Here is a 16,434-nt window from a genome sequence, read left to right as displayed (position 1 = left end):
GACTGCCCCATGCTTGCAGTCGGCACTGTCTTTAATCAATCGGGGAGCTCTCCCGATTCACTGGGGCTACCTGAACGCCCACAGCCCTTAACTCTCACGTAATAAGAAGTACTCACCTTCTCGCGGTGATCAAGCGCGGGAAGTCCGCTGCGAACTCAAGAAGCACGTCCTCACCAGCTCGGGGAAAGGCAGCAGAAGGGTGCCCCGTACGGGCCACCACTTGTCCGCGACCGTCTCGTTCGGCTTCTGATCCCCGGCCGGTGAAGGGAACAGGAGGGGAGAAAGAGACGGACGCAGGCAAACCGACTCGAGTGATAAACACGGGTTCGAGGCACGCAACGGTTGTGAGCACAGACCTTTACTGGAGTTAAGCTTGCATTCTCTGTTACAGGTTCCACGCGGGCCTAAGCATCCCGCGGGGAGACAACCTCTGTGCGGCCGTCAGGTACGGCTCCCTGTGGGTCGTCTCCACCCACCCCGTCCGGGTAACCTCTTATATACTGTGCCCAAACCCAATAGGTTAGTGCCACGTATACAGAGGTGATTGGAAGATAGGGTTGGTGGGCGTGTGCGTCATTTGCAGAAGCAGGAAGTGAGCGCCATCTTGGCTCACTCGATGGGCGGGGGGAACTCTAGAGCAGGCTGCAGCGTGTCCACTAGGCCAAACCCGGAAAGCGGCTCTCTACACATTACAATTGGGTAGTATTGTGCTGTCCATTTCTGAGTTTTTATATCCAGTCCCGTTGTACAGTCTGTATCCCTTCATCTCCAATTATCCCTTCTCTCTTTTTTTTTTTTTTTAATTAACGGAAAAAAGAAATTAACCCAAAATTTAGAGATCATACCATTCTATACATGCAATCATTAATTCTTAACATCATCACATAGATGCATGATCATCATTTCTAGTACATTTGCATTGGTTTAGAAGAACTAGCAACATAACCGAAAAAGATATAGAATGTTAATATAGAGAAAAAAATAAAAGTAATAATAGTAAAATCAAAACAAAACAACACAAAACAAAACAAAAACCTATAGCTCAGATGCAGCTTCATTCAGTGTTTTAACATGATTACTTTACAATTAGGTATTATTGTGCTGTCCATTTTTGAGTTTTTGTATCTAGTCCTGTTGCACAGTCTGTATCCCTTCAGCTTCAATTACCCATTGTCTTACCCTGTTTCTAACTCCTGCTGAACTCTGTTACCAATGACATATTCCAAGTTTATTCTCGAATGTCCGTTCACATCAGTGGGACCATACAGTATTTGTCCTTTAGTTTTTGGCTGGATTCACTCAGCATAATATTCTCTAGGTCCATCCATGTTATTACATGGTTCATAAGTTTATCTTGTCTTAAAGCTGCATAATATTCCATCGTATGTATATACCACAGTTTGTTTAGCCACTCTTCTGTTGATGGAGATTTTGGCTGTTTCCATCTCTTTGCAATTGTAAATAATGCTGCTATAAACATTGGTGTGCAAATGTCCGTTTGTGTCTTTGCCCTTAAGTCCTTTGAGTAGATACCTAGCAATGGTATTGCTGGGTCGTATGGCAGTTCTATATTCAGCTTTTTGAGGAACCGCCAAACTGCCTTCCACAGTGGTTGCACCCTTTGACATTCCCACCAACAGTGGATAAGTGTGCCTCTTTCTCCGCATCCTCTCCAGCACTTGTCATTTTCTGTTTTGTTGATGATGGCCATTCTGGTGGGTGTGAGATGATATCTCATTGTGGTTTTGATTTGCATTTCTCTAATGGCCAGGGACATTGAGCATCTCTTCATGTGCCTCTTGGCCATCCGTATTTCCTCTTCTGAGAGGTGTCTGTTCAAGTCTTTTTCCCATTTTGTAATTGGGTTGGCTGTCTTTTTGTTGTTGAGATGAACAATCTCTTTATAAATTCTGGATACTAGACCTTTATCTGATATATCATTTCCAAATATTGTCTCCCATTGTGAAGGCTGTCTTTCTACTTTCTTGATGAAGTTCTTTGATGCACAAAAGTGTTTAATTTTGAGGAGTTCCCATTTATTTATTTCCTTCTTCAGTGCTCTTGCTTTAGGTTTAAGGTCCATAAAACCGCCTCCAGTTGTAAGATCCATAAGATATCTCCCAACATTTTCCTCTAACTGTTTTATGGTCTTAGACCTAATGTTTAGATCTTTGATCCATTTTGAGTTAACTTTTGTATAGGGTGTGAGAGATGGGTCTTCTTTCATTCTTTTGCATATGGATATCCAGTTCTCTAGGCACCATTTATTGAAGAGACTGCTCTGTCCCAGGTGAGTTGGCTTGACTGCCTTATCAAAGATCAAATGTCCATAGATGAGAGGGTCTATATCTGAGCACTCTATTCGATTCCATTGGTCGATATATCTATCTTTATGCCAATACCATGCTGTTTTGACCACTGTGGCTTCATAATATGCCTTAAAGTCAGGCAGCGCGAGACCTCCAGCTTCGTTTTTTTTCCTCAAGATGTTTTTAGCAATTCGGCGCACCCTGCCCTTACAGATAAATTTGCTTATTGGTTTTTCTATTTCTGAAAAATAAGTTGTTGGGATTTTGATTGGTATTGCATTGAATCTGTAAATCAATTTAGGTAGGATTGACATCTTAACTATATTTAGTCTTCCAATCCATGAATACGGTATGCCCTTCCATCTATTTAGGTCTTCTGTGTTTTCTTTTAGCAGTTTTTTGTATTTTTCTTTATATAGGTTTTTTGTCTCTTTAGTTAAATTTATTCCTAGGTATTTTATTCTTTTAGTTGCAATTGTAAATGGGATTCGTTTCTTGATTTCCCCCTCAGCTTGTTCATTACTAGTGTATAGAAATGCTACAGATTTTTGAATGTTGATCTTGTAACCTGCTACTTTGCTGTACTCATTTATTAGCTCTAGTAGTTTTGTTGTGGATTTTTCCGGGTTTTCGACGTATAGTATCATATCGTCTGCAAACAGTGATAGTTTTACTTCTTCCTTTCCAATTTTGATGCCTTGTATTTCTTTTTCTTGTCTAATTGCTCTGGCTAGAACCTCCAACACAATGTTGAATAATAGTGGTGATAGTGGACATCCTTGTCTTGTTCCTGATCTTAGGGGGAAAGTTTTCAATTTTTCCCCATTGAGGATGATATTAGCTGTGGGTTTTTCATATATTCCCTCTATCATTTTAAGGAAGTTCCCTTGTATTCCTATCTTTTGAAGTGTTTTCAACAGGAAAGGATGTTGGATCTTGTTGAATGCCTTCTCTGCATCAATTGAGATGATCATGTGATTTTTCTGCTTTGATTTGTTGATATGGTGTATTACATTAATTGATTTTCTTATGTTGAACCATCCTTGCATACCTGGGATGAATCCTACTTGGTCATGATGTATAATTCTTTTAATGTGCTGTTGGATACGATTTGCTAGAATTTTATTGAGGATTTTTGCATCTGTATTCATTAGAGAGATTGGTCTGTAGTTTTCTTTTTTTGTAATATCTTTGCCTGGTTTTGGTATGAGGGTGATGTTGGCTTCATAGAATGAATTAGGTAGTTTTCCCTCCACTTCGATTTTTTTGAAGAGTTTGAAGAGAATTGGTACTAATTCTTTCTGGAACGTTTGGTAGAATTCACATGTGAAGCCATCTGGTCCTGGACTTTTCTTTTTAGGAAGCTTTTGAATGACTAATTCAATTTCTTTACTTGTGATTGGTTTGTTGAGGTCATCTATGTCTTCTTGAGTCAAAGTTGGTTGTTCATGTCTTTCCAGGAACCCGTCCATTTCCTCTAAATTGTTGTATTTATTAGCGTAAAGTTGTTCATAGTATCCTGTTATTACCTCCTTTATTTCTGTGAGGTCAGTAGTTATGTCTCCTCTTCCATTTCTGATCTTATTTATTTGCATCCTCTCTCTTCTTCTTTTTGTCAATCTTGCTAAGGGCCCATCAATCTTATTGATTTTCTCATAGAACCAACTTCTGGCCTTATTGATTTTCTCTATTGTTTTCATGTTTTCAATTTCATTTATTTGTGCTCTAATCTTTGTTATTTCTTTCCTTTTGCTTGCTTTGGGGTTAGCTTGCTGTTCTTTCTCCAGTTCTTCCAAATGGATAGTTAATTCCTGAATTTTTGCCTTTTCTTCTTTTCTGATATAGGCATTTAGAGCAATAAATTTCCCTCTTAGCACTGCCTTTGCTGCGTCCCATAAGTTTTGATATGTTGTGTTTTCATTTTCATTCGCCTCGAGGTATTTGCTAATTTCCCTTGCAATTTCTTCTTTGACCCAGTCGTTGTTTAGGAGTGTGTTGTTGAGCCTCCACGTATTTGTGAATTTTCTGGCACTCTGCCTATTATTGATTTCCAACATCATTCCTTTATGGTCCGAGAAAGTGTTGTGTAAGATTTCAATCTTTTTAAATTTGTTAAGACTTGCTTTGTGACCCAGCATATGGTCTATCTTTGAGAATGATCCATGAGCACTTGAGAAAAAGGTGTATCCTGCTGTTGTGGGATGTAATGTCCTATAAATGTCTATTAAGTCTAGTTCATTTATAGTAATATTCAGATTCTCTATTTCTTTGTTGATCCTCTGTCTAGATGTTCTGTCCCTTGATGAGAGTGGTGAGTTGAAGTCTCCAACTATTATGGTATATGAGTCTATTTCCCTTTTCAGTGTTTGCAGTATATTCCTCACGTATTTTGGGGCATTCTGATTCGGTGCGTAAATATTTATGATTGTTATGTCTTCTTGTTTAATTGTTCCTTTTATTAGTATATAGTGTCCTTCTTTGTCTCTTTTAACTGTTTTACATTTGAAGTCTAATTTGTTGGATATTAGTATAGCCACTCCTGCTCTTTTCTGGTTGTTATTTGCATGAAATATCTTTTCCCAACCTTTCACTTTCAACCTATGTTTATCTTTGGGTCTAAGATGTGTTTCCTGTAGACAGCATATAGAAGGATCCCGTTTTTTAATCCATTCTGCCAATCTATGTCTTTTGATTGGGGAATTCAGTCCATTGACATTTAGTGTTATTACTGTTTGGATAATATTTTCCTCTAACATTTTGCCTTTTGTATTATATATATCATATCTGATTTTCCTTCTTTCTACACTCTTTTCCATATCTCTCTCTTCTGTCTTTTTGTATCTGACTCTAGTGCTCCCTTTAGTATTTCTTGCAGAGCTGGTCTCTTGGTCACAAATTCTTTCAGTGACTTTTTGTCTGAGAATGTTTTAATTTCTCCCTCATTTTTGAAGGATAATTTTGCTGGATATAGGAGTCTTGGTTGGCAGTTTTTCTCCTTTAGTATTTTAAATATATCATCCCACTGTCTTCTAGCTTCCATGGTTTCTGCTGAGAAATCTACACAAAATCTTATTGGGTTTCCCTTGTATGTAATGGATTGTTTTTCTCTTGCTGCTTTCAAGATCTTCTCTTTCTCTTTGACCTCTGACATTCTAACTAGTAAGTGTCTTGGAGAACGCCTATTTGGGTCTAATCTCTTTGGGGTGCACTGCACTTCTTGGATCTGTAATTTTAGGTCTTTCATAAGAGTTGGGAAATTTTCAGTGATAATTTCTTCCATTAGTTTTTCTCCTCCTTTTCCCTTCTCTTCTCCTTCTGGGACACCCACAACACGTATATTTGTGCGGTTCATATTGTCCTTGAGTTCCCTGATACCCTGTTCAAATTTTTCCATTCTTTTCCCTATAGTTTCTGTTTCTTTTTGGAATTCAGATGTTCCATCCTCCAAATCACTAATTCTATCTTCTGTCTCTTTAAATCTATCATTGTAGCTATCCATTATTTTTTCTATGTTTGCTACTTTATCCTTCACTTCCATAAGTTCTGCGATTTGTTTTTTCAGTTTTTCTATTTCTTCTTTATGTTCAGCCCATGTCCTCTTCATGTCCTCCCTCAATTTATCGATTTCATTTTTGAAGAGGTTTTCCATTTCTGTTCGTATATTCAGCATTAGTTGTCTCAGCTCTTGTGTCTCATTTGAGCTATTGGTTTGTTCCTTTGACTGAGCCATATTCTCAATCTTTTGAGCGTGGACAGTTATCTTCTGCTGCTGGCGTCTGGGCATTTATTCAGATTTCTCTTGGTGTTGGACCCAGCAAGGTTGTAATATTTTTCTGTGAAATCTCTGGGTTCTGTTTTTCTTATCCTGCCCAGTAGGTGGCGCTCGTGGCACCCGTTTGTCTGGGGGTCCCACCAGTAAAAGGTGCTGTGGGACCTTAAACTTTGGAAAACTCTCGCCGTCCTGGGGGTTCGCTAGCCGAAACGGCTTGAGCCGGCCCGGGTTCCGAACGCAGGGAGGGTTGCTGGTCGCCGCAGCCAGGGAAAGAGCCCGTCCGAATTTCCTAGTCGGCCCTGGGCAACAAGCGTGGCGGGAGGGCGCCAGCGGCAGCGGCCCGCCCGAGAGAGTGCACGTTCCCCTGAGTCACGGGTTTGGAAGGGGCCTCCCCCACCCGTCACCGTTCTCCGCGGCCTGGGGGTTTCCGATCCAATTCTCTCAGTTGGTCCGGGGGCTGCGCGTGGTGTGGGTGCCAGCCGTCTTTGTTTCAGGGGACCACCTCTCCAATTCTCCCAGCCGGCCCGGGAAGGGGGAAGGGAGTAACTCCGGCCGCTTGCCACCCCGCCCGGTAAGGCCCGCGCGCCTCGGCGATCTCACCCGAGCTGCTTCTCTCAGCCAGCCAGCCGTTCCAGGATGGGGTACGCTGTCTTTTTTATCTCTGTTGTGGCTTTGGGCGCTTTCTGTATCGTTTCTACTCCCCTAGTAGGTGTCCTGGAGAAGAAACTAAGATCCGCGCGTCTTACTAAGCCGCCATCTTCCAGGAAGTCCCCTGTAGCTTTTCTATACACTAGTAAGGAACAAGCTGAGGGGGAAATCAAGAAATGAATCCCATTTACAATTGCAACTAAAAGAATAAAATACCTAGGAATAAATTTAACTAAAGAGACAAAAAACCTATATAAAGAAAACTACAAAAAACTGCTAAAAGAAATCACAGAAGACCTAAATAGATGGAAGGGCATACCGTGTTCATGGATTGGAAGACTAAATATAGTTAAGATGTCAATCCTACCTAAATTGATTTACAGATTCAATGCAATACCAATCAAAATCCCAACAACTTATTTTTCAGAAATAGAAAAACCAATAAGCAAATTTATCTGTAAGGGCAGGGTGTCCCGAATTGCTAAAAACATCTTGAGGAAAAAAAACGAAGCTGGAGGTCTCGCGCTGCCTGACTTTAAGGCATATTATGAAGCCACAGTGGTCAAAACAGCATGGTATTGGCATAAAGATAGATATATCGACCAATGGAATCGAATAGAGTGCTCAGATATAGACCCTCTCATCTATGGACATTTGATCTTTGATAAGGCAGTCAAGCCAACTCACCTGGGACAGAGCAGTCTCTTCAATAAATGGTGCCTAGAGAACTGGATATCCATATGCAAAAGAATGAAAGAAGACCCATCTCTCACACCCTATACAAAAGTTAACTCAAAATGGATCAAAGATCTAAACATTAGGTCTAAGACCATAAAACAGTTAGAGGAAAATGTTGGGAGATATCTTATGGATCTTACAACTGGAGGCGGTTTTATGGACCTTAAACCTAAAGCAAGAGCACTGAAGAAGGAAATAAATAAATGGGAACTCCTCAAAATTAAACACTTTTGTGCATCAAAGAACTTCATCAAGAAAGTAGAAAGACAGCCTTCACAATGGGAGACAATATTTGGAAATGATATATCAGATAAAGGTCTAGTATCCAGAATTTATAAAGAGATTGTTCATCTCAACAACAAAAAGACAGCCAACCCAATTACAAAATGGGAAAAAGACTTGAACAGACACCTCTCAGAAGAGGAAATACGGATGGCCAAGAGGCACATGAAGAGATGCTCAATGTCCCTGGCCATTAGAGAAATGCAAATCAAAACCACAATGAGATATCATCTCACACCCACCAGAATGGCCATTATCAACAAAACAGAAAATGACAAGTGCTGGAGAGGATGCGGAGAAAGAGGCACACTTATCCACTGTTGGTGGGAATGTCAAAGGGTGCAACCACTGTGGAAGGCAGTTTGGCGGTTCCTCAAAAAGCTGAATATAGAACTGCCATACGACCCAGCAATACCATTGCTAGGTATCTACTCAAAGGACTTAAGGGCAAAGACACAAACGGACATTTGCACACCAATGTTTATAGCAGCATTATTTACAATTGCAAAGAGATGGAAACAGCCAAAATCTCCATCAACAGAAGAGTGGCTAAACAAACTGTGGTATATACATACGATGGAATATTATGCAGCTTTAAGACAAGATAAACTTATGAACCATGTAATAACATGGATGGACCTAGAGAATATTATGCTGAGTGAATCCAGCCAAAAACTAAAGGACAAATACTGTATGGTCCCACTGATGTGAACGGACATTCGAGAATAAACTTGGAATATGTCATTGGTAACAGAGTTCAGCAGGAGTTAGAAACAGGGTAAGACAATGGGTAATTGAAGCTGAAGGGATACAGACTGTGCAACAGGACTAGATACAAAAACTCAAAAATGGACAGCACAATAATACCTAATTGTAAAGTAATCATGTTAAAACACTGAATGAAGCTGCATCTGAGCTATAGGTTTTTGTTTTGTTTTGTTTTGTTTTGTTTTGATTTTACTATTATTACTTTTATTTTTTCTCTATATTAACATTCTATATCTTTTTCGGTTATGTTGCTAGTTCTTCTAAACCAATGCAAATGTACTAGAAATGATGATCATGCATCTATGTGATGATGTTAAGAATTAATGATTGCATGTGTAGAATGGTATGATCTCTAAATTTTGGGTTAATTTCTTTTTTTCCGTTAATTAAAAAAAAAAAAAAAAAGAGAACGGATAATTGGAGATGAAGGGATACAGACTGTACAACGGGACTGGATATAAAAACTCAGAAATGGACAGCACAATACTACCCAATTGTAATGCAATTATGTTAAAACACTGAATGAAGCTGCATGTGAGGTATAGGTTTTTTGTTTTTGTTTTTTTTGTTTTTTTTCTTTCTATTATTGTTTTAATTCTTATTCTGTTGTCTTTTTATTTCTTTTTCTAAATCGATGCAAATGTACTAAGAAATGATGAATATGCAACTATGTGATGTTATTAAGAATTACTGATTGTACATGTAGATTGGAATGATTTCTAATTGTTTTGTTAATTCTTTTTTTAATTAATAAAAAAAAAAAAAAAAAAAAAAGCTGCCAGTGGCTCCCCTATAATATAAAAGCCCAAATTTCCGAGCTTTCAGCTCCAGTCTTTCAGACTTTATTTCTCTTGTATGTTATCATGCACAACCAAAACTCCGTGCTCAGGATTGGCACCTGGTACATAGTAGGTGCTTCATAGATATTTTTGAAAGGAGTAAACAATTCTGCCAAAATGAGCCATCAAATGTTCTTTACATTTATTTCATATCTTCTGTGTTTCAACTGTTTCCACCAACGTAGTTATTTAAATAATCTGAATATATGTTTAACAATTTATAATTTGCACGCTTTCCCTATTTAATCTGCATGTCCAATAACTGAGACTTTACCCATGAACACCTCTTGATCTCCATGCCATTCCCAAGACCATGGTAATTTTTCCTCCTCTTTGCTTGTGTTTTATTTTCCCTAAAATCAATTACAGTGCTCTTTGTGGTAAGGGGATAGTCCAGTTCTTCAACAGTACTTTGCACGAAGTATTGTCTTAAAGAGTGAAGAAGAAATATGTAGAGAGGTATGTTCTAGAGAGAGCTTTCATTCAGCCAACATTTTGTGTTAGTCCACACTGGATCATGTTCCAGGCTTGAACCCCAGACACAGAGACAGCGGAGACGGGAGGCCTCTGATGGGTTCATGTGTAATGAATGACGGCCATTACATTAAGCTTTTTATGCTAGTAGCACACTGGCTTAATTTCTGTAGCTTTGTAGTTAGTTTTTTATTCATTTATTTATTTAGTTTTGTTTTGTTTTGTTATTTGTAGTAAGTTTTGAAATTGGGATGTGTGAGTTGGCCCACTTCATGTTCCTTTTCAGGATTGTTTTGGCTCTGCTCTGTCCCTTGGAATATCATATGAATTTTAGATCAGCTTGTAAGTTTGTACAAAGAAATCAACTGAGATTCAGATAAGGATTGTGACAAATAGCTTATGTTCAGCAACCTTGATGAACTCATTTATTAGTCTTAATGTCTTTTAGAGGATTCCTTAGGATTTTCTATATTTAAGATCATGCCATCTGTGAATAGCGATAGCTTAATTTCTTCCTTTCTATTCAGCATATCTTTTTTTTTTCTTTTTCTTGCTTAATCACCCTGCCCAGAAACTCCAATATAATGCTGAAGAGACGTGGTGAGAGTGGACATCCTCATCTTTTTCATGATATTAGTGTAAAAGCATCCAGTCTTTCACCACTAAGTAAGATATTAGCTGTGAAGTGTTTTGTAGATGCCTTTTATCAAGTTGAGGATCTTTTCCTATATTCCTTGTTTGTTGAGTATTTTTTAATCATGTAAGGATGTTAAATTTGCAAGTCATCATGTAGATGCCAATTGAAGCCTTGGGGATGGGTCAATTATCCATGCTGACCATGTAGAGTTAGCAGAAAAATAAGTGAAGAACAGAATTTTGTGGTCTTATTAGTATTTCAGGAGGAGGTAAAAAAGAAGAGTCTTTGGGGCACAACCCAACTTGGCATTTTTTAGTGGGAGTTTCCAGGAACTTGAGTTTTCAAGTATTTATAGAGGTAGGAGGAAAACTGGAAAAGATGTAAGGAAACCAAGTAGAAAAGATTTGAAGGTGAAAAGGGTTGATCTTCCTTATCAAATGAAGCATAGAGGTAGAATGTAATGGGAATTAAAATGGGAGATTTGGACATTTTAGTTGGGAGACTTCTGGCAATCCTTACAGAATGTTCTGTGAGGAGGTGGGTGAGAAGGTCTGTTTGCAGTGGTGGAAAATGGATGGAAGGAAAGACAGGGAGGCAGTGAGGTTGGCAGTAATCAGAAGAACTGATTCTTATGGGAAAGTGAGTCTTCAGAAAGACTGACCCCACTTGAGCCTCTGCCACTAACTGTACAAATGGAGCAGACCATTTATCTATCCACTCACTGGTTTCCATAATCTGTAAGATGAAGAATATGTTCCAGGATCTTTTTAATTCTCTTCCACCTCCATGTATTCAAAGATTTACTTTATTGAGTATCTGGATTGATGGATAGCTGGTCAAATGGGTGCAGGAACGGAAGGAGATGTCTCTGCACTTCTAAAATCATTAGAGATTAGTTACAAGTTAGTACAGTTTCTAAATTCTTTATTCCTTTTTATCTAAAACCTAAACCAATGAGCACACTCTAATCTGACATTTCCCAAAACCTGTTCCATGAATCAGTTGTTAATAGGTATTAGATGAAATTTTTTAAAAAATGGTTTCATGGTTAAATAAATTTTGGAAACCTGTTTCAATGCAAATCAATTGTTCAATGCCAAATTTCTCAAGTTCTTCAGTATAATAATATGCATTGTACCTCTGTAACACTTACTTGGCCAAAGACTATTTTTTTTGCTTTGCTATATTTTATTTTAGTGCACAACATTTCTGGGCACTAGCATTCTGATGACTATATTTTAGCAAACATCGGTCTACACAGTGAAGAAGGAAATTTTGTGCTTGAGACGGTCCAGAAGTTCCTATCAATCCCACTACGGCCTTTTCATCTTATTGCATTGTCAAGGCCTTATCAGCAATGCCTAAGTTACATGCTCTTCTTCATGTTTCTTCAAAAGTCTCATTGTTACTGTGTGCACATTTATGAATGCACTGCTTTGTTAATTCAGCAAGCCAAGAGTAGTGGTTAATACTTTAGTGCCTCTATGGCTGAATGATTCTATTCTAAATAGGGATCGCAGCCCAATCTTGAATCTAGTAGCTGGATTCTGTTACAGTGGGTGGAGCGATTGCTTTTGCAAACTGCGTTCATTTGTGCCCTAATATATGTATGCTAGGGAATGTCTCCTTTGGGACCAAGAAGCACAAAGCTGAGACTGTTGCCGCAAAGCCACTGTTTGCAAACTGAGACCTTAATGCAATCCTCAGGTGGGAAAGGCATACAGCTAAGGTTTTCTGAGTCTCTGTTGTGGTGCAAGAAGCAGCTGAGGCCACAGCGAGAGCTCTTGTTACCTTTACTTTAAGAAGTCTTTTCCCCTTAACTTCACTGACTTGTTGCTTTTCAGAAAACCACAGTCAATTTGTTTTCCATGAAAGAGCTATAATAATCTTCTTTGCCAAAATCCACCAGAGTCCGTCAGCCGGGTATCCTGGTCTAAGCTGCACAGGAAACAACCGTCCGGCCTTGCTCTAATTTTCTGGTCTTTTTCCTTGATCCTGTTTTCTTCTCATTGTAATGATAATTAACCTGAGTTTGTTCTTTTTTATCATATTAGGGATTTTTAAAATATACAGTGAGCCTCTGCATTGCTTTCCTATGACAAAGCCAATCATCAGAATTCAGTATTATACATTTAGTCTGGATGAAGTTTTCGTCATTGAATTTTCTTATTCTTACTCAAATTAAATGATTTTGCCATTTTCAAATCTTTGGCACTATCATGTTTTGCTTTTTTTTTGTTAATGGGGGCAAGAGAGTTCCTTATCACTTTCCTATTTTGCTGTTTAAAAGAGTTTAGAGCAATTTGTAAAAAATGAAGATTTCACAGAGCATTTCCTCTTCCAGCTCATTTTAAAAAGCAGATTAGACTGGTCTGAGGATTGATTCCTAGAAGATTCTAGTTTAGAAGACTTTTTATTTCATTAAGATTTAACTTTTATGTATATTATGCTGATAAATAAATGGAAACATTCTAAATGTGTAAGTGTGGACTAGTTAAATAAATCCTATGCGGTTATAATCATGATGATGTATAATAATGTTCCATGGGTTGTGAAAATATTAAGTGAGCAAATCAATTTTGTTAAACATGAGTGTGCACATCATGTTGTCCTTTGCTTCCTATCCTTAAAGCAGTTTTGTCTCTGATAAACATTTCTTCAAAGATTTAGCCTTCCTTTGAAGTCCCATTCTTGGTTTTTCCACTGATTGCCTCACCTTCTAATACTGGCCCGGACCCTTACCTCCTGGGTCTGGCTCTGCCCTTCCAGAATCTTATCCTGCAAACCTGAGTCTGCACAGCTTTATCTGGCAATGGTACCATCACCCATGCAGCTCCAGGCACCCAGCCCCTTGGGAAGACAATGGCAGGTCAGGTATTGGTCTAGCGCAATGAGCATTGTGACTGGCGCAGGTCGGATGCTGAATGGGGTGATGAGTTTGCTGTGACAGTGGCAATTCTGCCTCTGCCATCTTATACGTACAATGAAGTGAGTTTAGCCAACGTACACCTCAGAGAAGGTGAGACATGCTGGCCAGCCTTGCTGCCAATTCAGTGCACTGTCTTTTATTCTCATATCCATTACCCTTGGACATCTCCCAAGCTCACAGATGGTATCTGTATTATCTTTGCAGACGTTCCTCCCCCACATCCCATTAAAGCTTTTTTTACTCTCAACCTCACCCTCTAGCCTTTGCTGCCTGCTGTACCAAATCTGTTTCAAGATCTCAGTTCTAATAACAAAATGCCATGTAAGTGTGAAAATTATCTAAATGTTAGTTGATACTGCTGTTCTCAAAAAGTAAGCTTGAGTGGGAGTCTGTGCCAGAAAGTTTCCATCACTTACAAAGAATGTTGCATATATTATTTCATACAAAAATATTCATCTTTTTTCCCCCAAATCATGACCTATTATCTCATTTGACTCACATGAGATAAGGAAGGCAATACTTCCTCTTTGGCACAAAGGAAATTATGGCTATGAGAAGCTGAGCTAGTAGATGTCAGACAGAGATTGAAATCCACAGCTTTTGACTCTTAAGTTCAGTGTTACTAAGATTAATAGAAGAAACATTAAATCTGCCTTTCTCAGAGCAGCATAAAAAAAAAATCAACTAAGTAAATAGTGAGGAGGCCCAACATTCAAGGGTTGCTTTTACCATTTTGTCTATTTTTCCCTTCTAGCTTTGTTTTATATCTAAAGTAAAATATACTCTAGCTGCTAGTATATATATATATACTACATATATATATATATATAGTATGTCTGGCTTATTAACTGCTTCAGCTAGATTGCAGGCAACTTGTTTATACTGGACGTTTGGTTTATTTAATAACAATAGAATTTTCAAGCCTCGTTTGGGAATGAGGATTGGTTTAGGGCTCTACAATATTTCCCAAACTCTTGTGAAACACTGGCCTCTTCCTGATTCTTCATAGATTTCATAAGATTAGGAGGTTAATGAAAAGCTTTCTGGGACTTTCTAAGGAGAAACTGACCATCTTTGTCTTAAATCATTACGAAGACTCAAATATATTTTAAGGTGGTTTAATGCTAGAAATACAAGAACGACTAAATCTCGCCCTCTCCCTTTTTATTTTCCCCCAAGTTTGAAAGGAGCCGATGCTGGCAACGGGATCCGAGTGTTCGTGCCTGATATCGGGATGTTCATTGCTAGTCTGGCCATCTGGCTCATCTGCAGAAACATTGTTCAGAAACCAGTGACAGAAGAAGCTGCACAGTATAATCTGGAGTTTGAAAATGAAGAACTGGTAACTCTGACTACATGAATCTTCCTTCTTTGATTTCTGAGGACCTTGACCCTCGGGGGTAGAACTATAATAGTAACGGCTAAATATGCACAGCTCATAAGTCCCACACTGCTTGACAGCGTGTTAATGCTCAGGGGCTCTCCCAATGCTCTTGGGTAGCCATCACCAACCACCCCTTAGCGATGTGGGAGCAGTTGAGCTCCCTGCCCTCCATCAGGTCAGGCACCAGGCCAGAACTTGAACCCAGGGTTCCCATCACTGTCCCAAGCTGTCACCTAATAGTGTCTTAAATGGTGAACCTTTGAAAGTTTCATGTTCCAGTTGGCCTGGATGCCTTCGTTATTGAGAAATATTCAGAGAAGAAGTAACACATGGTAGTTTCAGGAGAAAAAAAATTGCTTCCTCCTTGCAGGAAAACCTTCTGGTCTGAGTACCTTGCTCTTGAGAAAAGCAGTTGTGGTAACTCTGCAGGCTTTGGCTATGTGATTTTAAAGCAGCCCAGAGAAAAATATATTTGGAAAAGTGTGTCAATTGAGAAAGATAAAAATAAATTCTGCATCTTTTAGCTAGGAGAAAGGGTTTCAGGATTGGCGCTGGACGAGGGGATATGTCACATTTCTCCAATAACTCTGCACACTTCTGACCTGCTGGGGACACTCCCATATTCAGTCTCTGTCCTTTGCAGTGCAAGCTTAGGTGACATCGATTTGAAAAGTAACCAGTTTAAGAATTGACAGATGAAATTGGCAAAGAAAAAAGTTACTCAAAAAGACTTGATTGGGCGGGGGGGCACAGTGGCTCAGCAGGCAGAGTGCTCACCTGCCATTCCAGAGGACCCGGGTTCGATTCCCGATGCCTGCCCATGTGAAAAAAAAACTTGATTAGGACGTTTGATGCAGGATGCTTACTACTAAATTTTCTCAGTTATAAAAGCTGTGGCAAAAATTAGACATGTAAAACTGAAGTATTTTGAGAATCACAAAGAAATCAAGGAAGAAAATTCTTAGTTAAGATAATTGACTCTATAGTGTCTCACAAATGGACAACAAGTGGCCAGCATTCTTATTTCTTTTTTGGTCTATCTCAACTATTTTATTAACAAATTTTAATTTTTTAAAAAAGAAAGCAGCTTGATATCCTAAGAAAAAATATTTTGAAAGAAGCAGTAGAGTGAGTAATGTACAAAGGATTAAAACTATATATTTTTTATTTTACAGTTTCCTGATTATTAGAAAACAAGGTGGTTAAACTGGATAGTAAGAATGCTTTCGGATTTATTGAGCTTTTATTCTCAGATTTTAGCATTTATAGGGGGAGAAATACAAATCTCTTAGAGAAATTCAGTTTTTAAAAAGCTCTGAATGAAATATTAGAATGTATGAATGTATGAATATTAGAATGTAGAAAGATATTAAATGGCCTATTCACTGTGTAATTGATAAGGAGATAAATATTTATCTTGTACTAACTTTGAGGGTTTTAATATAGATATAACTCGTTTGACCTGGGTATTGGATGTTCAAGAATCTCCTTTTCAAATATAAATCACAGAAAAGACATGGCAGGAGACTGACTCCATGGGGATGGCTGATTATATCAATAGCTAGTTTTTTTTAAAAAAAAAGAATGCTGATTAGAATCAGGTGTGTGCTCACTTCCCCAATCTATGTTATATGCCTTGAAAATAACCAAACAG

General features: G+C 38.6%; 1 protein-coding gene across 12 annotated transcripts in view; it reads left to right on the top strand.

The window, feature by feature from the left end:
• The window catches only part of PIEZO2 (piezo type mechanosensitive ion channel component 2), a 562,484-nt gene that overhangs the window by 319,413 nt on the left and 226,637 nt on the right, over positions 1–16,434 (top strand). For all 12 annotated transcript variants that reach the window (XM_077135993.1, XM_077135995.1, XM_077135992.1 and 9 more), the window contains exon 5: positions 14,576–14,738. In XM_077135993.1, coding sequence (XP_076992108.1) covers positions 14,576–14,738 — 163 coding nt within the window. The remainder of the gene's footprint in view (positions 1–14,575; positions 14,739–16,434) is intronic.

The sequence above is a fragment of the Tamandua tetradactyla genome, chromosome 18 (genome assembly GCF_023851605.1).
Source record: "Tamandua tetradactyla isolate mTamTet1 chromosome 18, mTamTet1.pri, whole genome shotgun sequence".
Taxonomy (NCBI): domain Eukaryota; kingdom Metazoa; phylum Chordata; class Mammalia; order Pilosa; family Myrmecophagidae; genus Tamandua; species Tamandua tetradactyla.
The sequence above is the reverse complement of the archived record's forward strand: the minus strand, read 5'-3'. Positions and strand labels throughout refer to the sequence as shown.